Source organism: Lissotriton helveticus, chromosome 1_1 (assembly GCF_964261635.1).
Source record: "Lissotriton helveticus chromosome 1_1, aLisHel1.1, whole genome shotgun sequence".
Taxonomy (NCBI): Eukaryota; Metazoa; Chordata; class Amphibia; order Caudata; family Salamandridae; genus Lissotriton; species Lissotriton helveticus.
This window is the reverse complement of record NC_136057.1, coordinates 782393326-782419602: the sequence shown is the minus strand read 5'-3', so window position 1 is coordinate 782419602 and position 26277 is coordinate 782393326. Positions and strand designations below refer to the sequence as shown.

Genomic DNA, 26277 nt, shown 5'->3' with positions numbered 1-26277 from the left:
GGCTACATAACCCATGTACGTACTCTGGAGCTAGGGCGGGAGGGGCAGAGCACCTGTCAACTTCAAAGGCATGCCTCTAGAAGCTTTTCCCCACTGCAAAGACACAACTGTACATAAATACTAGACCTGCGATACCAACTCTTTAGTACACTTCTGGACCTGGGGATACTCTCCTAGGAAGAAGCTGCAGTGCTTTTTCAATTACTGCTACTCTGCTGTTCTGAAAGAACTGCAGCCCTGCTGTACTGAACAGCTGCCTACTGCTCTGTTGCCTCGGCGAGAAGGACTGGCCCTGTAGCTCTTGAATCCAGAACCAAGAGCGCCTCCAAGAGCTATCTGAATACCTCCTGATCTGAAGCCTTAGGGGCATAACAGTCTTCCAACAACTTTGCATCTGCACCTGGACTCTGTCATCTGTGGGTCTACCTTGACAAGTTGTGTTAAACCAGTCCTAGACCTTTGGAAATGGGCTTAAGGTGTTCTTGCAGCCTCTGTGGATCCAGCCAAACCAACATATTTCCTCTTCTGTGCAGTGCAAATCTGAACAGAACCAATGCACCTCCACTGCTGTGTGGACTGCACCTGCTGCAAAGACCTACACCTCATCTAGTTGGAAACAATACATCCTCTACACAATCCTTTGCATCCCTTGTCGACACTGAGCTCTGCATCACAGTTCTTTGGTACCAACGCATCGCCCCATCTCTGTGCTACATCCTCAACACTGGAATTCACATTGCATGCTTTGTCAATTGGATCCTTGACAATGACAATGCAGGCCCTTGCCTTGCAGCCTCCCCACATCTCAGAACCTAATGTTTACTCCAGTTGCACCATGCATCTTTGACGACGATCCTCACAACGCTATCAAACCAGGATTTAAGGTATTCTGTTCAGTGGGCCTAACTGGGTCCCTGTAGATGATACGCCCTACTTCGCAGTTGGCCTGAACTTTTGACTCTGTCCTAGTCCAACATGAGCAGATATCCACATTTGGAACTTTGTTCTTTTTGGCACTACTTTCTTTCACCGAAATGTTTAAACATTCATATCTCCAGTTCTTCTGATTGGATCTTTTGGTCATTGTGGTCCTGTTTTATTTATTAAATTCAGGTCTATGCTTCAAACATGGTGTGGGATCCTTTTGTGTTGTGTTTTGTTCACTGTTTATTGTGTGAAATGTTGGACAAATACTTTACACATTGCTTCTAATTTAAGCCTGACTGCTCTGTGCCAAGTTACGGGGGTTGAGCACTGGTTAATTTGGGGTTTGCTTGTGCCATACCCTGACAGGGATTATGGTTTCTGCTTGACCAGGGCTCACACCCCAGTCAACCAATAACCCAATTTCTCACATGATGGGTCTCAAAAATGTCCCACTATCTCTAAGGTTTTAGCGTCAAACTGACTATTCAAATTCAACAACACAGAAACTTCCAAAAAAACACAAGTCACTATTCTAGTTAACATTAAATGTGACCCTTTCCATAGAATAAGCTCAGCAATACACAACAGGTAACTCCATATGCCAAGGGAAGATGGTGATATGTTATCCCCCCAGCAACTGCTGAAGTTAATTGCATGCAACAGAAGTAGCAATCCCTAGCATCTATTGTTTCGAGATATTCATAAAGCAGTTTTGAATAAACTTTAAATGAACAGTCTCCTCCAGCTGCATCTATATGTAAGTCTTTCTCATCTCTTGCAGGTAAACTACTGTCAGTAGGAAGTGCTGTTTGAGGGGTAATTGTAGACCAAAGCTGCTTTACATGTGAAGGGTGGGGTAAACTTAATATTATAAGCAAATGAATTAATACTAATGTCACAACAAGAAATACTCCTACACATAAGCATCTACGTCTACCAGTATTAGGGATAAGCTTAATGAGTTCACTAATGTTAGACGGTTTAAGAAGAACATTGCAGCACAGCATTCTCAGTTTGTTTCTACCTTTGCAAACACAAAGCAAAATTCAATATGTACAAAGGATCTTCATGATACTTCCTAAGCCCAACTCTATGTTCTTCTAAATGACAACCTTACGCTCCTTCAGCAGACTCAAGCCTCGGTATTCTTCTTAGTAGTTTGAGCACATCTATTAAGTTGTGTCTCATAAATGTTCAGTTCAAACTCACTAATGATAACATACATGATAAATTGTCTGTTTAGTGGCAATGCAATTTCAAAAACTCTGTTCATTCCACAAAGTTCAGTTCAAGAATGCTCAATTGAATGTCAATTGTTATAGCAAAATGCCCACAATCCTCTCTCCTAGTCATTGACAGATAGGTATGTCCAGTCAGGTGAGGAGTACCTGTGATAGGGTTCCCGGGCTCTCTTTGATCTTCTTACTACTGTCCCTTCGTCATCTGTTGCTCAAGCTAGAGCCTTCAGTCTCTTCTGGAATTGTGTATGGCACATGCACCTCAGAAAAATTGCCTCTCCTTCTCTCCTTGGCTACCGGGGTCCAGACATAACTCATGTTACTGCTGTACTTGGCCCTTCACCAGGGTCTGAATCTGGCACAAGCAACACTACAGGATAGGACTCTTCTGTACTGACTGCAACTGTTGACTCTATCAGACCCACCTCAAGACAAACAAGTGTTGTCCCAGCTTCTTGCTGGTCCCCAACAGCTTTGCTAACCTACTCCATTTGTCTCACTCTAACCACCAGCACTTCAGGGACAAGTGTTGGTATATCTTCAAAGGGACAAGGGACTCTGCAAGTATGGGTAGCATGCACCCATTTGGGGAGGCCTCCATACTTCACAAATGTGGTTATGGCCAAGGAAACATGGTAAGGGCCTCACTACTGAAGTTCCAAGAATGACTTGTGCATGTGCTTCTTCACCATTACTCAGTCACCGGGACTGAGGTCATGGCACTGTTAGAGCCTCTCCAACCTGATAAGACACAGAATGCAGGACACCAGCCAGTCCTTTGCAGTAATCAAGAATGATGTCATCTGTAATGCTCACAAGTGCAATCTGGTAACCTCATAGCTATGCCCATGATTTTTTCATGGGGAGACAACCCTGTGCCACTAAATGGAGTACTGCGTGGGCTCATCAATAAGCGAGGCAAAGCATCAGGCCACTTCAAAGAAGTTAAGGCTCAAACTTTATCTAATCTGGATTTCAAAGTGCCATTGACCTGTTCCACAATTCCAGAAGCCACTGGTCGGTGACTGCAATGTAGCCTTTGTCCGACTTGTAATGTTATACACAGCATTTTTGCGACCTCATTATCAAAATGAGTTCCTCGGTCTGACTCCAGAGAAATCAGGAAGCCGAAATGTGGTGATAACTCCCTCAACAACTTAGCCACTGTGAGACTATCATTTCTGCGGGTCAGGTAAGCCTCAACCGAACATGAGATGTTGCACACTGTCACTAGGATATATCTCAAACCATTGTACACATGCATCTTGATAAAATCCAGTTGCATCCTAGCGAATTGACCACCTGATCTCCCTATGTGACTCAGTGTCATTTGTGAATGACGCAAGATCAGTCCTACTCCAAGGTATGTGGACATAACCTCCATCAGGCACTTCTCTCATGGGAAGTATGTGTGAATCCTCATCCTCCCCTATTCCAAACAGAGTTAGTTAAAATCAGACTTTCTTCTGTTCCTTTGCACATGTATGTTCCCAACTTTCTAACTCACTCTATTTTTTAAGATATACAATTAATTCCTTAATCTGTAATTTAATTTCTGATGGTCTCATGTTTGTGAGATCCGGGAAATTAAAGCTCAAACTGTGACCCCTCTCTAAGGCTTTAGATTCTTGCAAGTCAATTTCATATCTGTGAGCTAATGCAGACAATATTACATGAGCCTGTTCTGCACATCTAGACATGTCTTTACACATGAACAGTAGCTCATCGTCCCGATAGGCGTTTAATTGGGATTTCTAAGCATCATTTAATCTAATTCTAGTTTTGGTCTATTGTATTTTCCCTCTCCTGGGTTTGAGTATTCCGTCCACTTGCTCTGGGCGATATCACTTCCAGTTGGGGTGTCTATACCCTTGAACCATTCATCAAGTTCTCAGGAAGTTAGTCCAGGTTGTTCTGCAGGGGTATTACGAATTATCTCTCCGCTAAAGGATCCGCTATTTGCATTAGGTGATGAATGCAAGAGAGACATGCTCAAATGTGGCATTCCCATAGGTATCTCTGACTTAGGGGTACTGTAGTTAACATTTGGCAGTCCACACATTGTAGACATGAAAGAATATGCAACATTCACAAAGGACTTCTTGTGTAAACTAAGAAATCATTTTTCATACACAATTCTCTGTTCGAAATCATGATCAATACCAGCCTGGCTCGCTATGACTTGTCTAACCAATACCAGAGTGTCTCTACACCAACCAACCAATACCAGTGGAGCACAGTGTGACATTAATCTCAATCGTTGTTGTGGCTCACCCTCCTTTGCAATTTTTCCACAAGCGCATTCTCTCAGCAATTTATGCACAAACAAATGGAAGTAACTTCAACAGCTAACTTTGTGTTATCCTCTAGTGAAATTAAACACTATTCATACACACAAGAGAAGGTCTGGAGCAACACTTTCTGACCTATCCTGACCTTCACTTCAAATGAAAACTTGACCACCAGGGTCTCATTTAATTTCATACAGCTCCTCCCTGTGAACTGAGATAAACCATACCAACCACACCTTACAATCACACAATATAGATTCCCTATCTCAATAAGGCTGTTGACGACGTCACACGACCAGCACCAGGGGAAACAGTTGGAACACCATGGTCTTAGTTTTCAGGGCTGGGGTGGGGGTCAGAGGTAGTTTTTAGGGCTGGGGGGTTCAGGGCCAGTTTTCAGGGCTGGGGGTCTTGGTTAGTTTTAATGGCTGGAGGCTCAGGGTAGTTCCAGGGCTAGGGAGGTCGAGGTAGTTTTCAGGGCCGGGGAGGATCAGGGTAGATTTTTAATTAAGGGTTAGGGGTTTAGGCCTAATGGCAGTGGAAAGGTAGGGACAGCACATGGGGTGGGAGGGGAGCAATGTAGTGTTTAAGGGTTAGGGACATCGTGGATTTGGGACAGGGTAGGGATATTTGGACCTCAGGGCGGGGAGAGGGGCATGGATGTTTGTAGCTTAGGGTGGGGGGTCACAACCTTAGCAGCACATACCCCTTTACCACTCATGCCTTTACCATGAAATTACGTGGTAAATGCATGCCTGGTAAAGAAATGTGTGGTTAAGATGCATTAGTGGTTTAGGCAGCGTGGTAGAGGCATGCGTGGTTTATCCATTCGTGCCTCTATCATACAACCAAGCAACACAATACAGCATACAACTACACCCAGTATCGTCTACACTGACAACTTATCTTTTATCTATCCCGGGATCTTAGGCGACGATAGACCCGATAACCATTTCAACTTCTCTGCATTAAGCACCACATTCACGCATCAACATAAAACATCTTTGCAGAACACTACATAATCACTACAAAACCACAAGCTAAGCATTATCAATTGCAATGCGCATTCCTATTTTCACTCACACCAAGCTGCTACAGTTTGTTCCTGAACTGCTGGAAATCCATCAGTCCTTCGAGTGAACCATGGGCTTTAGGGGTTTGAACAGGGTTTCGGGAATTTCTGAATGGGACACCCTAAACTCCCTCACTTCAGTGACAAACCGTTCGATGAGGTACCATTTTTCTCCAGCACCCTGGGCCAAGCCTCTTACCACTTGTCCTCCAATGGACCTTTTCTTTGCTGCCTGAGGCATGATGGGAGTTAACATTAAATTCAATTAATCTTAAATGAACAGTCTAACCCATTTGGCTACACAATTAGGACAAGGAATCAGTGACTATAGTTAAGAAGGTTTATTACAAGTTAGCAGTCAAGTTACGGTACATAAATCTCAGAACCATGCTTTAAAGGCACAGAATACCCATTGGGAAACTCAACCTCCTAAAGAAGTTTAGGCGTACCAGTATAAGACAAACAAGAAGTTTAGTCACAGTAATACAAAAGTTCAATAACAAGATTTGGTGCTCAGATAATACTTTCTGTTTCTCTCTTCTATAAATGAGTAACTCTGAAATCATCTAAGTTAAGTCCAAATTAATAGGATGGTTCTATAACCCGAAAGAGTCTCAGAAGTCAGAGAAATACTGGAAAATGTGAAGAAACTGCGGAAAGTTGTCAGCATCTCAGAGGCTCGGTCAAGAGCCACACTGAGCAGAGAATCAAAAGGAAAACATAGAGGTCTAAAGCTCTCAAAGTCCAAGGGAAAGAGTTCTGCATGTCTGAGCATCCAGGTATCTGAGTTTAGACGATGTGAACACTTGATTTTAACACAAGAGTCTCCTGAGCAACACCCCCCCTGTTCTCATCAACAGGGGTTGCCCCACACCAAACATGGAAATAACATCATTCTTTTTCACCCAAACTATGTTACAACAATGCTGAATAGGACCCGTCAGTTAAAGCACTGGCTCTCCAGGCTCTTCCTCAAGATCTTCTCATCAGGCTCTCTTTCTATCGCTAGTAAAGAGCTGTATCTATTCTCAAACTAACAAACCGTGTGGATTGCACCTGCAAGGAAAAAGTCATGTAAGTAGGAAAATAAAAGCAGTATCTTAGGCAGAAAAAAAGCTTAATCAATGATGCAATTTAATATGTGTATGCAAATTAATTTAAAATGTCACTACGTTAGAATTATAATACATGTGGCATACAGTCAAATTTTGAATGTGTATGCATAAGTATGATTGAAGAACTACATTTAAGTGCACTAAATGAGACATTAGTGCACACATTACATAAATCATTTTTGTTTCGAAAGAAAATATATGTAAGAATGGTTTATTCATCAAGACTCCAAAGAATATATCTTTTAATACTGTTAAGGCACGCAATGTATGCATGAATTCTCTAATTCTACAGTGACTGTACGTTAATAATGATGTAAAGTGCAACACTTTACATGCGAAGTGCATGTTTATGTTATGTATTTGTAACGCGAAAGGGTGGATTCAAAGTTTTGCTGGTCCACATGATATCAACAATGCATATTTTAGGGTACAGAGTCATATGTCACAATGGACATGCCTAGGTACCCTTGACCTTGCCTAGGTAGGTCGCTCCCCCCCGCTGCAGCTCCACCGCTGTTTTGCCGCCTGTGTGCTGCCTGTTTTGCTGGTTGCTGCCTGTTTTGCTGTCCTGCTGCTCTGACCCTGAGGTCGGCCCGCCACTGTTTTGCCCCTCTGCCCGATTTGTCTGCCCCCTTGTGTGACTGTGCCCCTTTCTTACCTCTGTACCCAGCTGCATGACTGTGCATGTCCTCTCCAGTGCTCCTTGCCCCCGCTCCCCCTCCTCTCGCGCCCCGCTCCTCACCTGTTCCCGGCGCTGCCTCCCCTGCGGCCCCGTCCCCCTGGTGCTCATTCGCTGCTCTTCCCGCCTCCCAGCTGACCCTCCCTCCCCACCTTCCCATAAACGGCGGCCGCTGCGAGGTGGCGTGGCGCAGCGGGCGCGCCGCTGGCACGCCGAAGGAGTGCCTAAGACAAGCCCGTCTGCGCCCGTCCATGCCTGGACCGCGCCCAGCACCAGAACCCCTGGACCACGCACCAAACATGAAGCCCGCATCCGGTACGATGCCAACACCCTCATCGCACTCAACCACGGATGACCAGTCAGCTGCCACAAGGCCACCCCTAAGCGCACCCATGGCCCCTTCACCTGCCAGAACTACAGCTTCTCCTGCATCAAAGACGCCGAGACACCCGCCACGACGGAACCCATCCTGCTCAACACCCGCTCCGCACACAAACACGCCGTTGAGTTCTGGGACCTACTCGACACCACATCACCAGACATCGCCTTCCTGACCGAGACCTGGATGAACGAAGCCTCCGTCCCAGACATCGCATTGGTCATCCCCGACGGATACAAGATCACCCGCAGAGACCGTACCTATGGAGTTGGAGGAGGAATCGCCATCATCCACAAGAACAGCATCAGGGTCTCTACAAACACCGCAGACACCCTCAACACTACCGAACACATGCACTTCCAGATCCACACGGACCCCAAGACCACCCTAAGAGGCTCCCTCGTCTACAGAACACTCGGACCCCGTCCCCAATTCTGCAACTCCATCACCAACTTCATCAGCACGCACGCACTGACCTCCACCGACTACATCCTCCTCAGCGACCTGAACTACCACCTGGAAAACAACAGCGACAGCAATTCCTCCACCCTCGGACTGAAACAGATCGTCACGACACCGACCCACATCGCCAGCCACACGTTTGACGCCATCTTCTCCTCCAGTCCCCACGTTACCTTCAGCCACGCTTCCGAACTCACTTGGACCGACCACCACTGCATCCACTTCACCTTTCGAAAACCCGTCACACATCACCGCACCCTACAGATCCCCCGACGTCGCTGGGACAAAGTCACCAAGGAACTACTACAAACACACGTCGCACTCAACCCACCGACCAAACCCGCCGACCCCGAGGAGGGGGCCCACACCCTCAGACTCTGGATGGAAGACTGCGCCAACACCCTAGCCCCAATGAGACAGCACACCAACAGAGACACTAGCCAGAGAGCCAGCTGGTTCACCCTGGAACTCCTAGCCTCTAAGGGCTCCTGTCAGAAACTGGAAAACATCTGGCACAACGAGAAGACGCCCGACAGCCGTGCAGCCCACAAAGATGCCATACGCAACCATCACCACCTCATCAGGACTACCAAAGAGGCCTCCTTCAAAAACTGTCTCGACAACAACGCACACAACAGCTAGGAGCTCTTCAATGTCATGAAGTAACTCTCAAACCCCAGCTCCTGCACCAACGACATCCCGCCCTCCCAAGCCCTGTGCGACGCCCTTTGCTGCCTTCTTCCACTGCAAGATCACCGACATCCACGACAGCTTCAACCCTCGGATTAACCCTGCCGACCCCACCACACCGGACCCACCGATCCCCGCCAACCACGACCTCCTCACCGCATGGACCAACGTGAACACCGAGGACACTATCAAGACCATGAGCACCATTCACTCAGGCACCCCATCCGACCTTCTTCCCCACCACATCGTCAACAAAGCCGACAGCTCCATCGCACCCCACCTCTGTAACATCATCAACCTTTCCTTCGAGACCGCGACCTTCCCTGAGAGCTGGAAACATGCCGAGATCAGCGCCCTACTGAAAAAACCCAAAGCGTACCCGAGTGACCTCAAGAACTTCCGGCCCATCTCCCTGCTTCCGTTTCCAGCAAAGGTCATCGAGAAGATCGTCAACACCCAACTCACCCGCTACCTAGCAGACAACAGCATCCTCGACCCCTCCCAGTCAGGCTCCCGCAGGAACCACAGCAACGACACCTCCCTCATCGCCGCCACAGACGACATCAGAATGCCACTCGACAATGGCGAGACAGCAGCCCTCATCCTCCTGGACCTCTCCGCAGCCTTCGACACCGTCTGCCATCACACACTACACACACGCCTCTATGACGCAGGGATCCACGACAAGGCCCTGGACTGGACCACCTCCTTCCTCTCCGATAGAACCCAAAGAGTCTGCCTCCCCCGTTCCACTCCGGAATCACCAAGACCATCTGCGGTGTCCCGCAAGGAATATCCCTCAGCCCAACGCTATACAACATCTACATGGCACCACTCGCACGCATCGCCAGACAACACGACCTCAACATAATCTCCTACGCCGACGACACCCAGCTGATCCTCTCCCTCACCAAGGACCCCCTCACCGCCAAATCCAACCTCCACCGTGGTATGAAGGCCGTCGCCGACTGGATGGAAGAAAGCCAGCTCAAACTGAACACGGACCTCATCCTCGGGCCCAACTCCGAAGCCTCCTGGTGGCCCGCATCTCTGGGCACCCCCCTGCACCAAACAACCACGCATGCAACCTAGGATTCATCCTCGACTCGAAACTCAGCATGACCAACCAAGTCAACGCAGTCTCCTCCACCTGCCTCTACACCCTCCGCATGCTCCGCAAGATCTACAGATGGATCCCGGCAGACACACGGAAAACCATCACCCACGCCCTCGTCAGCAGCAGACTTGACTACAGAAACACCCTCTACGCCGGAGCCCCGTCCAAGCTCATCAGCAGACTTCAAAGAATCCAGAACGCCTCTGCATGCCTGATCCTCGATATCCCGCGCCGAGACCACATCACCCCCCACCTGAGAAACCTGCACTTGCTCCCTGTCGACAGAAGAATCTGCTTCAAACTCCTGACCCAAGCACACAAGGCACTCCACAACACCGGTCCAGCCTACCTCAACAACCGACTCTCATTCTATGTACCCAACAGGAAACTCCGCTCCGCCGACCTGTCACTGGCCGCCGTCCCACGCATCCACAGAACCACTTCCGGGGGCAGGTCCTTCCCCCACCACGCCGCCAAGACTTGGAACACCCTTCCTCTCTTCCTACGACAAACTGAAGACCTGCAGACCTTCAGGAGACTACTCAAGACCTGGCTCTTCAACCAATAGCAGCGGCTCCCCCCTCCCCCAGCGCCTCGAGACCCTCGCGGGTAAGTAGTGCGCTTTACAAATCCTCTGATTGATTGATTGATTGGTTGGAAGTAGCTAGTCATTTTTTATTAGATTCAAGGGGCATTCTGTGGCAGTACATTATACTGCTCATTTTTGTGGCCAAAATGAAAAAGCTTGTGCAGTACCCCCACATTTAAAATACAGGATATTAGTGTTTTATCATCCTAGCATTACCTCCTGATACAATAATGTATTCTACCTGTGTGCATCCATTTCTAAATGAATCAATGTGGATTGGTACAATAAAAATATATATTGACTAATATCCACGTCAAACACCAATTTCCTTACCCGATAAACTGGCATTTTCATAATCTGAGAAATCATTCAAAAAGAATGCAAAAGGCATGAAGTGACACGTTTAGTGTGATACGGGGAACATCCTTTACAACGCAACTTTTACAACGAAGTACCTTTACGACGCAACCATTACAACGCAACTTTTACAACGTCTTGTGCTGGGGGGCGCTCTAGGATAGGGAATAGTTTCCAACACCTTCCCTACTATCCACGGGGACTGGAGTTGGAATAGTAAATTAAACTATTCACTATCCAGCGCCCCCAACGCAAGTCGTTACAACGTCGTTACGCGTTGGGGGCGTTGTAAAACTTGCTCCGTAAAGGCATGCATTGTAATAGCATGCGTTGTACCGTCATACATCCTTGTGATACAAAACTCAGCCAGTCCGGGTTACTTAGTACACAATTGCATCTAATTATGGTAACTGCTTTTGACTTGATTACCACAGGAAAGAATTCCAGCAGATGTTCTCGGCCTGTTACCATACTAATATTAATAAAGTCAATGCTAATGAGATAGGTAACAATAAACATCTGTTTTACAGCTCCAAAAAACTCCCTGGAAATATGCTCCTTATACAGATGCACATTACGTCATGTTACTTTAGTCTAATAGTACTTCTCAAGAGAAGAGAAAGAGGGTTTTGACTAATCTCCCATTGCACGACAAAGAAAGTTAGTTATTGAAAAACTGAGATTAAGTAACGCAAATAAAAAAATATGAAGGTGTTATTACTCACGGATCATTGGACCTTGGAATCAGTGTGCCTAGCTCCTTGATTCTGTAGTTGATATTATATCTTCTTCTTCTTTCAACTATAAAGACAAAACAGTATTGACTATTTTTTTCAGGTCCACTGAAGAACAAACTAAACTGATCATTGACGATTGTAGATGGAATCAAATAGAGTCTGTGGGTCTGATTCCCAAAGGGCTACTGGCGGAGGCCATACAGTCATGGGTAAGTCATGGGGAAGTCTCTGCACTCTGGGTGGAATCGCCACAGTGAGTCAGTGGGGTAACGAACCTTGAGGGGGCAAAACTGCAGGGTACGTGAAGGGGCCCCCTACGGACTCAATCTAGAGCTCCCCAGCAGAAGTGTGGTGCTGACGGGATCCCCTGGAGGGTGAAGGCCCCCCACACCGCGGGGGCTGCAGGGGCCTGTGTTACACCCCTGCAGTGAGTATTCTCATTGCAGAGATCCTGTCCGAGTGCAGAGACTTCCCCAGGACTGCAGGGCCTCTGCAACAGGTGCGGAGGCCCTTTATGTTCAGGGCTACCTCTCTCTTGCCGTGGTTTATTTGCTATCCATGACCTGGTGATTTCTGCTGTAAATATATTTAATGTTTTGTCGCACTGGAAATAATTCTCTCTCTCCATCACAACTATTATGGATCATCTCCTAATTTTAGCCAGCTGGACCTTTCACTTCTTTGAGGTGTGAGCAGTAACCTCCTTCAGAATGTGTTATTTTAACAAACATGAAGCCTGCATTCATGCACAACAGCATGTATCTGGCTCTGCTGCTTCGACAACCATAAATTACACCGCACCAAATTTAGAGTCATTCATGATTTCGATTGACAGCACTTCAAGCGAAGCTCAGGTGGAAGAAACAGGTATGTCATTATTATTGTCTGACTATGATTGCCTTAAGAATGCAAAGGCATGAAGTGACATGTTTAGTGTGATACGGGGAACATCCTTTACAACGCAACCTTTACAACGAAGTACCTTTACGACGCAACCATTACAACGCAACTTTTACAACGTCTTGCGCTGGGGGGCGCTCTAGGATAGGGAATAGTTTCCAACACCTTCCCTACTATCCACGGGGACTTGAGTTGGAATAGTAAATTAAACTATTCACTATCCAGCGCCCCCCGACGCAAGTGGTTGTAACGACTTGCATTGTAAAACTTGCCAAATGGATTTTAATCTTAAAGTGAATTAGACTTGGAGCTGTACTCATGTTTCCAGGTTCTGGTTATTTTGAATATAGGAATGTCTGACATTTACTCTGTGCATAATGTTATTGCAGGGCTACAGTTCAGTAAAAATCTGAAAGAAATTGAAGATGAATGAAAGACAGAGAGAAAGAAAAGGTGTGTGTTTGTTAAGTCATCATGACACTATTATGAGCACATTTGTTTGAGTCTCAGGGCAATCAGAAGTTACTGGTCTCAAACTGTAGAACGGTGAGCCTTTTACCACTTGTTTCCTGGGGATTTACCATATGATTGGACCCACAACTTTGTACAAAGTCCATCCTTTCTTCTCTTGATCCTCATGGGAACAAAGTCAAGCAATTCCGGGCTTATTCAGGAAGATACTGTGGGTTACAAACTCAGAACTCATTGAAACATATAATAGTGATCAACTCATAGCTCAGCTGTCCAGCAGAGCCTTTACTTAAGAAGTACTTTAATCAAGGTGCATAGCTAACTACCAAACATGCAATGTAATGACAAATCTAATGTGGGTGGTAATACCCTGATGGCTTAATGCATGCTGATTATTACCCCCAGGCTCCTTAGCAATATTAGGGTACAAAGATGCATCTATGAGCCCCCAAGGTCTAGGGGACATTTTCCTTTTACTTCCTCCAGGCAGAGGCAATAGGCTAAGCAGAGCTTCCAACTTCTAACAACAACCCGAATTTATAAAAGGCTTCTTTTGTACTATGCAGTCTTGGTTGTGCCCATTTTTGGGATGCATTGAAAGAGAGGGCGGAGAAATGGGTGTTCTATGTGGTTGTATGAATGCTTACACATTTTCCTTGCTGAAGCGGTGGCCTCTGCTCTGTCCCACTAGTCTTCTCCCCTGTCAACCATCAGCATGGCTGTGCACTAGTATGTGTCTATGTGTTGGATGAGAAGAGGCAGCACAGGCAAAGGTAGCAAGAGCTACAATCACTCGTTCCCACTGGGTGGGAGGGAATTATTCATCGTGGGATATTCATTGGGTCTAATATTCAAATCCACCACCCAAATAGGTGAAAATCTGATCATTTGCAGTGTCGAGCCTCTTGATGTGCTGAACTGCTGAGTATGGTTATGAATTCGTGTAGAGCAAATTATCACAGGTGCTGCTTCATAAAATGCAATTGCCATGCCAATCTTCTGTAGTGCCAAGACTTTACAGTATTACCCCTAACAACTCTGTCCGTAGGGGTACTTCCACCAGGACTGATCACTTCTGCCTGGTTCCCTTAACAGGCAGAAGAAAACATAAAATCCATCCAAGACGCAAGCAAAAATTGGTTCGAGAGTTGTCTTGCTACAGTGCATGCTACAGGCTAACCAGGGTCTTTATGCTTCACAAAATTATATTATATTATGAGCTGGAAAATAGCCCCCTTTCCCCTGGGCTTCCATTTGAATCATGCCCACTCGGCTTCTGGTAACATGCAATGTGCCAAACCGCCACCAAGGGCCTCCTTTGTGGCACAGTACGACTAATGAGGTAAATGCAACCGAACAAGAATGTTAACACCCACTTTACTAAAAGATGTATTTTATCATTCTGAGTCCAGGCATACTAAACTCGAATGTCTACCATGTTCTCTGAGTCAGTTAGAATTATAAAATGTAATAATCCTAACAGCCCATTCTGGCCTATAGAGAACAGGTAGCCTTGCAATAGTGAAAATGGCTGTTATTCACTATTAGGATATGCCACACACATCAGGGCTTGTCCTACCTTATACTTACAATGCACCCTGCCCTTGGGCCTCCCATTGGGGTGACTAATATGAAGAAAAGGGAAGGTTTAGGGACTGGCAAGTGGGTGCACTTGCCCAGTCAGCATGACAGTACCTGACTGCATGCAGGCTCTGCAATGGCAGACCTTAGATACATTTTACAAGGCCGCTTCTGTGGGTGGCACAACCTGTGCTCCAAGCCCACTAGCAGCATTTGGATTTACACGCCCTGGGCACACTCAGTGCACTGTACCAGGGTCTAACGGGTAAACCGAATAGTCAATCATGGAATCACTAATTGATACATTAATTTACATTATGGAGCACTCGCACTGTGGCACTGGACAGCAGTGGCTCAGTGCCCAAAGCATCTAACACCAATAAAAGCACATGAGGCAACAGCAAAAAATGGAAGAGAGACCCACGCCAATGGTGCCGGGCCAGGCCTAACACTGCATCATTGATCTGTGTGAAGGCGACTGGGGTCCTGGCCGGTCTACTACATGGATTTGCTACTGTCAGATCCTTCCTAGGGGTGAGGATTGTCTTGTGGGCCCCTATTCATCAGGAAGTGGAGTGACACCATCGAACATAGAGGTGGAGTGGGCCTGCAGCAACAGAATGCCCAGCCTGGTGAGCTCATGATTGCTTCCGGGACTTAGAGTGAAAACACAGACAGATCACAAACTTGAACAAATACTCAAAGATTCAAGGCAGGATTTATGCAACTGAGTGGATACAGTGGTACTTGAACTTGGGCTTCTTGGCGCAGATCAGCACAAACTGACAAAACGGGTTGCTCATACTGAACATGAGATCATGGATACCTGTCTCTCCATGAAGGAGCTGGAGAGCAGGGTCCCCTCTCTCACTACAAAGGTCCAGGAATTGGAGGAGCAGGCAGAGGACCCAGAGGAGCACTTGCACTGTAATAACCTTTACATAGGAGGCTTTCTGGGCAGAGCAGAAGGTGACAATCCAGTGCAGCTTTTTGAAACCTGGCTATCGCAGGTGATGACTCTGAATTAATTGTTCCCACTTTCTACTTGAGCGCACCCACCATGTCCCTGCAGGGCTGGCTGGGGCTCCTCCCAGACTGATTGTGGCACAGGTTCTAAACTACAGAAACAAAGACACTCTGCATGCAGGCTGCCAGAACGACCTCCCCACTCACATTTGAGAATATAAGAGTATGAATTTCTCCAGATAACACAATGTCGGTGTAGGGCTTCCTTCTTGGGGGTTAAATGTGAGCCTAGGCGTAGTTTGTGTAGCCGCACTACACGTAGCTTCACGTAGTCTACATAGCGTAGCTGATGACACTGTGTACTTGTCTGCACTGTGAAAAAATTGCAAAATAATTGCAAATGACATCCTGCACAGTGCCAGTTATGATAAAATAAGTATCTCTATCTTTATATGCTGAAGTGCATATAGTATTTTCACACAAGTGAAACTGAAAAATTAGCACGCAGTGAGAGAGGTGATGATTTTGGGATCCTACCGAACCTAGGGGGAGTACCAAACAGGTGCCTTAAAAACAAAAAAGCACATCTTATTGAACGATTTGGTGGTGGTCTCTTCCTCTTAGGACAACCCCAAGCACAGTTATTGGCATAAAAACATTCCCAACCAAAGGCCCTGCAAAGCATTATGGGATGAGATTAGCAGTGGACAGTGAATATTATATAGTACCCAATATCAAAATAATTCTACAAAGAGCTGCAGTTCAACTGGTGGTTACTAGATGTCCCTCACGAGTCAAATGCAAATGCTTGATGAAAGGGTTTTAATGGTTTTGCATTTGACTCGTGAGGGACATCTAGTAACGACTAGTGGAACTGCAGCTTGATGTAAGAATAATGTCAATGCTTTGCATTTGACTCGTGAGGGACATCTAGTAACAACATCTAGTGAACTGCAGCTCTTTGTAGAATTATTTTGATATTGGATACTATAATATTCACTGCCCACTGCTAATCTCATCCCATAATGCTTTGCAGGGCTTTTGGTTGGGATTGTTTTTTTGCCAACAACTGTGCTTAGGGTGGTCCTAAGAGGATGGGACCACCACTGAAGTTCAACAAAATGTGTTTTTTGTTTATGCTCTTTGTGTTCAAGGCATTTTCTAATTAATTGTAAAAGTTCACTCTTGTGAATTGGTTATATGCTTTTAAGCATGTAAAATTGCTTGTCAAAGCATCTGAGGATGTTGTTGATTTAGCTGCTAGCCTCCGTGATTAAACACAGTTTTGGTACTGTACTACGTGCAATTTGCAAAGTGCGAATTAGTACAAACTTTGCATGCTCAGTTAGCGTAGTGTAGTTTTATGCCCAGGGTTAGTTAAATGTAGGCTGAGTCAGGTGGGTCTGTGCTATTCTCTGCTTTTCCCTGTCAGACTTCAAGCGATGGTCAGGAACAATAGCTACTTCTTTACAGAGCCAGGGGATGCTTGAGACTGGGTGGAGCAACGTTGTTATGAGACCTCCAGCCCATCATCACCTGCATGACACTGACCTTCAATGGGTCCCTCGAAGCACCATAGCAGCAGATCCCAAGGCTCCAAGGCCCTCTGACCTCCAGGAGACCACTACTCTTCAACAGGCAAGGGAGGATCAGGCTCAGGCCTTGTGAGTCGTGGTTGCTTTGTTGGCGGATTGTAGCTCATTAATAGGTCATTCTTTGGGATATGAAGATACAGATGAAGAACCTGTTTACTGCATCTCACTCAACACAAAAGTCCTCCTACACTTGAATATCAAATTGCTTGGAACTGATGGCTCTCCCTGGCGGACTTGGTACAGATACTTAAAACAGTCTGGATAAGGTACGGACCGATGATACACTTGCCACCCCCGTCATCTGGCTCCTAAGCAACATCGAAGTGCATACCCATTCATTCAGGAGCACCCGTTGTATGAAACAGTTTTTTCCATGTTTGGGTGAGCAATGTTTTTTTTCTGGTTGCCCTGGGCTGGGAGTTGTGGGTTCTAATGTTATTGATTGTTATGGTATGTGGCACACTCAGATACCACTTTGTGTGGGTCATTATCACTGTGTAATAGAACACAGTCATAGTGCAGCATACTAATAATATTCAGGGGTCTGGCTCCCATCTGGCACCACTGAGATGGCTAAGATTACTATACCTATATGAAATGTCTGCAGTATGGGTATTTTCAGGGAAAGGCATGCAGCTCAACAAAATTTGAGAGGCCAGGGGCACAAATCTCATGTGGTTAGAGGGGAGGCAGTTTGCTTGCAGAAGCATTGAGAGAACAGTTCTTTTGCACAACATACTCTAGCTTTGCTGGGGGTGCTTTAAAGTGGGTCTGCTCAGGGGTTCCCTTTCGGCCCCTGGAAACAGAGACAGACCCTGACGGGTGCAATGCACTGGTAGAGGGGCAATTGAATGGTAGGAAGGTACTTTTTTAGGCCCCCAAAGTAACGCAATCAACATTCTTCTTTCGTCGCTCTATTACACTTACGAAGTGGGCCCATATACCGTGGATTCTCTGTGGCGATTTTAATTGTGTTTTAGACCCCAGTCTGGATCTCTCACACAGTCTCTCCCCACATCCTCAATAATTACTTCCACAGCCCAACTCATGCAATAGCTGCAAGACTTGTCCTTGTTGGATTGTTGGGGGTCACTCCACCCGGTCACTAAGGAATAATCCTATTATTACGACCTGTATGTTTACCTTGATCGGATCTTATATGAACTGGCCACCAGTCTACTCGCAAGAGGCGCAGAGTACTTAGGGAAGACTTTTTCTGACCATAATCCCTTGCAACTGCCGCCTGGAGAATGCAGCCTAACCTTTTCCAGCTCCTAGTTGAAAACTGGGAAACATCTTCTTCTAGATGAATAGATTGGAGGCAATGAAGGTAGTTCTTAAAGGACATTGCATCTATGCAGTTGTGGGGGCTATGGATGCCTTACACAGTGCGCTCTCATGTATTGAGTCCTCACTGACTACTTAGAAACTGACACTCGTTAGGACCACATTGACGAAGGCTCTGGAATAACATTCCTGTCTTGTTGAGCAATTGCACAATCTTGTTTTTGTGCATACCAGGCGAAGATGCACGTGGATGGAGACAAATTGGGCAGTTTGCTGCTCTGGTTATTGCGTATTGCCAACCCGAATCTGCCCATCACAGTGTTCAGGACACCTCAGGCAACACTGGCCATAAATCGGTAAGAGGCTTGACTGTGACTGTATTCATTATCGAGTAGATACAGCATGTCAAGACCCTCAACTGAGGGTGACAAAGATATTTACCAGATTGCCCAGTAATACAAAGATTCGATGGGATGATGGATAAAATACAGTAAGCCAATAATACTTTCAGTGACTTGTTGCACTTTTTTAATACAGGTGAGAGAGGAATTCAACACGTGAGTGCCCAGATTTGTGACATCGTTCCTGAAAATCACAAATGTTAGCACAACAATGGGCAGAGAATGCTGTGAATGTCCCGAATACTTTTGTGAAAACTGCCCGTCCTGCTTTCAAACTAAAGCTAAGGTTCTTGCTTGAGTGCTCGCCTCATCACACCGACATTCATAAGAGCATGTGATGTTCAAAGTGATATCAGGCCTCATGATATTCATCCTAAACATCTGCTAAGCACAGAAAAGGTCATGGTGCCAGAAGGCACTACTTTCTAATTGTGTCCCGCTAGCAACGTCAGTAATAAGCAGATATTACAGTCTGAGCCCATAAGCACTCCTAGCCAGAACTGGCTCAGACTGGAGGTAATGATTAATCATCACATTACCAGCAATTCCAAATAGGATGCTGTGGTCGTCAAGCTGCTATTTGCTTCTGTGACCAACGAAGGGCATACCAAAGTATAATTTTAATAGAAAAGAAGCTTATTTCACAAAAGTCTCAAGTGGGAGACATCGTATCTGTCATGTTAATTTTCAAGTCCCTGAACATTTAATACAAAATATATGCTGTCAATATGCAAGCTCAATGAGATCTGTTCACACAGTAGCACCAATTTAAATATGTACTTACTTAGGTTGTGATTGTCCTTCTTCTGTCTTTCTTTTACCATGGCCCTTGTCTCTGCTTCTGACGGAAAAGGAACCCAAATTAACTTCTATGATCTCAAGTCAATCGCTCATTAATGAAAGAACGGATGACTTTTGGTTACATGTTTTTTGATTCAGCACATTACTTAATCTATTTACCAAGCATTACATTTATTTATTTTTGCACGATAAAACCATTAGACTAATTTCTAATACCTGTGATTATGCTGTGAAGTGAAGCGGAGGACAGGTCATATATCGCTGCTAGAAGCAACGACGGTGTCTGCAGAAACATGTTGTATAGGCAGCACATAATTCTGCTGGGTTTGCTGCATTTTAATTACAACAAAAAGGTCCAGCACTAGCTATGGAAAATCCATTTTTATCGCATTGATACACAAATGTTTGAGAAGTGGATATAAATGGGGCTCTTTCTTCTCTTTGACTGGGAAGTATACAGCTCAAGATGACTATTACCCTTGTTCAGAATAATTAAATTTAACTTTTTGAACTTGTAATCCATTAGTAGGGGTTTACTATCAATGGGTGTATTGAAAGGCATTAAAAGAGTCCTCCTTTCCTTTAGGGCACCGTGGCCATGAGAGATGATACATATATGTGGTAGAGAGCAAGCCAGCATATGAAGGAATCTGCTGTACTGCGGATGTTCCTAAAACAATTATGCCTCAACAGACGCACGCACTCATAACAGGAATCTGGCTCTCTGTGAAGTACTAGATAGGAGTTATCGTTTTTTTATTACATCCGGGTAGTTGGGAAATCATTTCTACCTACAGTATGAAACTAAGGGGCATATTACCAAGCAATAGCGATACTTACAGACAGAAGCTCGAACCACAATAACAAAAACTTTGCTTGGGGTTTCACTTGTCAAAACTGTCTGAACTCCCCAACTAATACTACCCCAGTTGCTTTTCAAAAATGAAGACAAGGTCTTACTAACAAACTCTTTGGACGTTCTGTTAACTTTGCAAAGGACTTTAAAAAAAAAGAAAGTGGCACATGAGGTAAAATGTTGCTACGAAACCACATTACCTATAGCTTCCCTTTTCACGCCATGACTGGAAGGGCATGATGCACTTGTAAGACCCATGTCTGCAACGGGCATTCCTTGACCAGTATTATATACATCTATAAGTTCATTGGGTAACGGCAGCTGCAGATTCAAAACAGAAAGTTCATGAAACATATATAAAAGAATACACACAAAACATTAACTTAGAGCTTTGCCATGTTTTAGTAAACAATAGAAGGTGTATATTATATCATAACTGCAAAAAGTTTGGAATTAAATGACATCTTCTGTTAAAGAACTTTGAATTTTGGGGAAATCTGTACTTTGAAATTTCAGGATAATTTTGTAACAAAAATACATTTAAAATAAGCTACATCCAAAGGCAATTTAAGAAACATACAGAAAAATCGAATTAAAATGTATCGATGTATCTTTTTTTGGGGGGGGAGTTTTATATAGCGCAAACTAGACCAGAAGATATTGGGTATCAGAGCGATTTACATACCACCAGTTTAGTTACAGAAGGACACATTAATTTTTGTTAGGCACGGGGAGGTTAAGTGATTTGCCCAGAATCACAGGATGTTGAGCGTCATTGCGGAGACACCAACCTGGTTCCCTAGCTTCGATGTCGACCTCTGTAGCCAAATGGCTACATCCTCTCTCCATCTACATTTAGTTTGTGAATCCCAATTATACCACAATGATTAGTGACTTTGAGCTGCGTTTTTGCGTTTTATAATTTTCAATTTGATTGGGGCTAAAAGCTATGGAATAACATTCACATTATTATATTTGAACCAGTTTTGTGCAAGTTATCACTCGTAGCATAGTTTCTTTATAGGTAAATTACCAAAGGACACATCTTTGCTAGTGTAAACAAAATGGTGCAAACTAATTTGTTGCTTATTTTTACACTATTACACTCTCCTATCACTTGTTGACCTTATGCTTGCAGTTGACTATGTGTGGCGCGCTGCTGCCTTTTGGCTAGGCTAGGTTCACACCTTCTAAATACATACATAGTTACATACATGTATGTATCTAAAATACATGGTGGGATAAAGTGAGACACACAGAATCCTTTGTATTCATGTTTATGCACAGATTTTTTGTATAGGCATTGATCCTGGCTAGGCAACCCTTGATTAAATGGTGGCTATCCTTGGCATTCCCAACCTCCTTGTGAGATAGCCAGGACATGACTAGCTTTAGACATTAATAAGAATTATCCACTGGAAAACAAAAATCAATGCTGTCAAAACTGTTTAAACCTATCCCCAAAATGCAAGAGACTGTGATTACCATAGGGTCAAGAGGGTATAATTTGATCTTGGCAGCCCATAGCTACTTTGAAAGCATCTCTTAAGTCTGCAGGGCACCAGGAAAAGGCCAGTGTGGCATCTAACACATCGGCAAATGTACACTGATAAGAATAAAACACACATGCAACTGCCAAATTTGGGGAGTTACACAAACATTATGGAATCTAGTGGGTGAATGAAAATGTACTCTGCCTTAGTGTGTCAAAACAGAAATCCTTTACGGGAAACTAAAAACACGACACAAATTTCTCCACAGACACCCCTACACAAAAACAATGAAATCAGGGAATAATTTTTTATTTGGGTCTATTAATCACTCTACAATCAATGCTGCAACTATAGATGTAAACCTAGAAATGGATATCCATAGTAAATATCTTCCTTTTATGGATTTCAACCACTTGGTGGCGAAGGCAATAATAATAATAATAATAATAATAAAGAGCTTATAAAGCGCACAGTAACGCCATCACGGCGTGTCCCCGCGCTGGTGAAGCTAATAGCACACCCAGACCTCATTCATAACCCCCGTCCCTACAAAATGTACAGAAGGGTTTTGAGCCTAGACCGAAACGCCGACTCACTGCTTTCCAGTCTCATAGCAGGAGGAAGTTTGTTCCATTGCTGAGCAGCTTGAAGCGAGAAAGATCGCCCGCCCATTCTGGCCTTCCTTACCCTCGGAACTGTCAGCAGCCCAATGCCCTCCGAACGGAGGGCCCTTGGCGGCTCATACCGGCTGACTAAGTCCCAGAGATAAGCGGGAGACCTGCCCCAGACAATACGGTGAACGAACAGAAGGCATTTGAACAACACGCGTTTCCTCACTGGCAACCAGTGAAGGGCATCCAACGCCTTCTGCGAGTTTGCTCTCCTCGGTCTCCTCAGCACCAGTCTGGCGGCGGCATTCTGGATGACTTGCAGGCAACCTAAGCATCCCTCGGTGGACCCGAGGAACAAAATGTTCCCATAGTCCAACCGAGATGTCACCAGCGCCTGCGTCATCATCCTTCTAGCCTCTAGAGGTAACAGATCTTGTGTTTTATTAAGGGTCTTCAGTACCCCGAAACACTTACCCACAAGGCGCCTTATGTGGCCCTCAAAGGAGAGAGTGGGGTTAACCCATACTCCCAGGTTCTTAGCTTCCTCACAAGGTGTGGGGGTGGGACCCAGACATGGAGGCCACCACTCTGCCGACCAGCTGTCGGTCTTCCCCCCCACTACCAGAACCTCTGTTTTTGAACCGTTGAGCTTAAGGCAGTGGGAGTCCATCCAGCCAGCCAAGGCCTGCATACAGGCCTTAAAGTTGGAGGAAGCAGTGGCTGGATTCTGCGATAAAGAGATCAGCAGCTGGGTGTCGTCGGCATAGGATACCAATTCCACCCCAAATGCCTGAACCACTTTAGCCAGGGAGGCCATATACAGATTAAAAAGAGTGGGGCTTCAGTTCCTATGCCGCATGGTCGGAGAGGGCTGCCGGGACAATCGACGCTGTGGCGATGTGAGGAATGAGGCCTGATGATCCCAGGAAGTGGTCTATGCGCGCGTAAGTATGGTGTACGTGTGAGTAAAATGTGTATTGCGTTGTGAGGGGGTGTGTATGCCTCCAAAGGTCCGAGATGTCTCTATCATGCAGCCAAGAAACGCCCTTTTGCGAAAGTGCCCTGGTGTCTCCATAACGGTGCCCCGATATATCTCTGTCGGCATCCATGACGAGGTTGATGTCCCCCCCTAGTAGCATGTGGGTGTGAGGAGCTTGAAGCGATTCAGAGATTGCGGAGATCAAGAAGGGTTCTTGACCTGTGTTGGGGGAGTAAATGGAGCCTATTGTGTATGCAGTGTTGCCTATTAGAAAAGTGTGGGCTAGAAGGCGTCCTTTGATTTCCCCTATTTTAGCCCCCGCCTTGCCCTTGAAGCGCCGTGATATAAGGATAGCCACCCCGGCTTTCTTTGATGGGAGAGAGGAGAAGAATTGCTGTGGGAAGGCGCGGGAGCGCAGCCGGTGCCAATCTTTAGCTAAGAGGTGGGTTTCCTGCAGCAAGCAGATGTCGGCTTCAGAAACACAGAAGACGTGTTTGTCTGTCTCGCTTGCCTTACTTGCCTGCTGATTGTCTATTGCCATGCCATGCCTGTTTCTTCTGTTTCAAAACTCAATAAACATACTTTGACATTAAAAAGAGTGGGGCTCAAGGCTGAGCCCTGAGGCACTCCCTGGTCTAGTGGCATCTCTACAGATCGACAGGCCCCTTGTTGTACTTGGAAGCATCGTCCTGTCAGGAACGACTGCAGCCAGTACAAAGCGGCACCTCCGACCCCAGCCTCGCTAAGACACTGTAGCAAGATGGAATGAGCTACAGTGTCAAACACTGCGCTGAGGTCGAGCATGATCAAGGCCATCGTGTGCCCTGCGTCCGCTCCAGCTCTTAGGGTCTTCGTGGCCCGTAATAGAGCTGTCTCTGTCGAGAAGCCTGCTCTGAATCCGGATTGGGAGGGATGAAAACTATTCCCTCTCTCCAGGTGCTCGGTGAGTTGAACATTGACCACCTTCTCAGCCACTTTCGCCAGGTAAGGCAATAGAGAAATGGGCCTTAGGTTCTCCAGCACTTCTATGCTTACACTTGGCTTTTTCTTAATAGGTAATACTATTGCCTTCTTCCACTCCTCTGGAACCCGCTGGGAGGAAAAGGAAGTCTGTAGAACATGTCTTATGTGCGGTTCCAGACCTACCAGACCCTCTGAAATAACCCTTGGAGGGGCCGGATCATTAGGGGAACCAGACTTCACACTTTGACAGATCTTAATTAGACTCTCAGCTGAGGGGACCTCAAAAATTTGCAAGGAAGTGCAAGGATCCAAAGGCAATACAGTGGCTATAAAGTCTTTGCCCCTCCCTGGCTGTTTCGAAAAGGAGGCATAAATGGACTTGACTTTGTTGGAAAAAAAGTCAGCTACTCTATCGCACTCTGCCACGGAATCGCATGCAGGGGCGTTAGAGCTGGAAATCAAGGATATCTCCTTGTAGATTTTAAACAGTTCCCGTGAGGAGCTCTTGGCTTCCTCAATACGAGACTGGTAATATTTAGCTTTCACTCTTCGTACTGCATACTGATAGCTTCTATGTGCTATGCTATAGCTGCTTTTGCCCTGTTCACTCGGATACCGTCTCCAGCTCCTTTCAAGTTTTTTACAATTTGATTTAATGTGCTGGAGTTCCTGTGTGAACCAAGGGGCAGTGCGTTGTCTACCCTCCTTGGCCTTGCCTTTACTCAAAGGAGCGAGCTCATCCAAGGTGGTCGCCACAAGCTGATTAAATTCCTTATTGGCCAAGTCACTGTTTGTGGCCAGCGGTGGCCTCGCTCTCTGAACGGCCAGAACAAAAGCCTCTTGAGAATAAAGTCTCCATTTACGACGCGGGAAATTGTTAGGCCCAGACCTAGTAGACTTATGTAACTGATACGAGAGAAGGAATGGGACCAAAAAATGGTCAGACCAAGGGAGCTGTAGGGGAGTAAGTGGCTTTATCATATCCCAGCTGGCGAACAGAGTGTCCAGACAATGACCCCGCTCATGGGTAGCGGCCACACTTAACAAGTCAAGCTGCAGCTCTTTTAGGACTAATCGAACATCTGCTGCCTCCTTCTGTAGAGGATCCTCCAAGTGTAAATTCAAATCCCCCAGCACCAGTACTTTACTGTGTTTAATAGCAGTCTGAGTAATCCCTTCCATTAAGCTACTTCGAAAATTTCCCAAGGACCCCGGAGGCCTATAGATTAAAATTCCCGAGATGGATTCCTGCTGACTCAGTTTAATGTTGAATTCGCCAGCTTCGCTATTGTCAATTTTTACCGGTCTCAGGGCGCACTCAATGGGGTGCTTGACAATAATGGCAATACCCCCACCCCTTCCCTTTTCTCTGTCAAGTCTATGGAGGGTAAATCCTGGAGGGACTGCATTCAGTATATCAGGATCAGAGTGCTCACCCAGCCAAGTTTCCATTAGGAATAGTAAATTCAAATCCTCATCAAGTAGGAGATCCCATAGCTGAAGACAGTGTTTGCTTAAAGATCTGCAATTTAATAGCCCACCTTTTACTGTAACTCTGTCAGAGTCACTCACCAGCATAGTCCTACCTTTAAATGGGCAGTGTGGACACGGGCGTATGTCCAACACATCCATCGAGTGCCTACAGGCAGTGTGTAGGGGAGGACAGAGTTCCAGCAGTCTGTTCCTAGTATAGGAATACGAATGGCCCTCGGGAGAGGCA

General features: G+C 45.7%; 1 protein-coding gene across 3 annotated transcripts in view; it reads right to left on the bottom strand.

The window, feature by feature from the left end:
• The window catches only part of TFEC (transcription factor EC), a 327748-nt gene that overhangs the window by 48704 nt on the left and 252767 nt on the right, over nucleotides 1–26277 (bottom strand). For 2 of the 3 annotated variants that reach the window (XM_078674359.1, XM_078674361.1), the window contains exons 4-6: nucleotides 20712–20832; nucleotides 19639–19695; nucleotides 11642–11717 (exon numbers count right to left, since the gene is read on the bottom strand). In XM_078674359.1, the coding sequence (XP_078530485.1) occupies nucleotides 11642–11717; nucleotides 19639–19695; nucleotides 20712–20832 (254 nt within the window). The remainder of the gene's footprint in view (nucleotides 1–11641; nucleotides 11718–19638; nucleotides 19696–20711; nucleotides 20833–26277) is intronic. The other variant, XM_078674360.1, reaches the window with a different exon arrangement.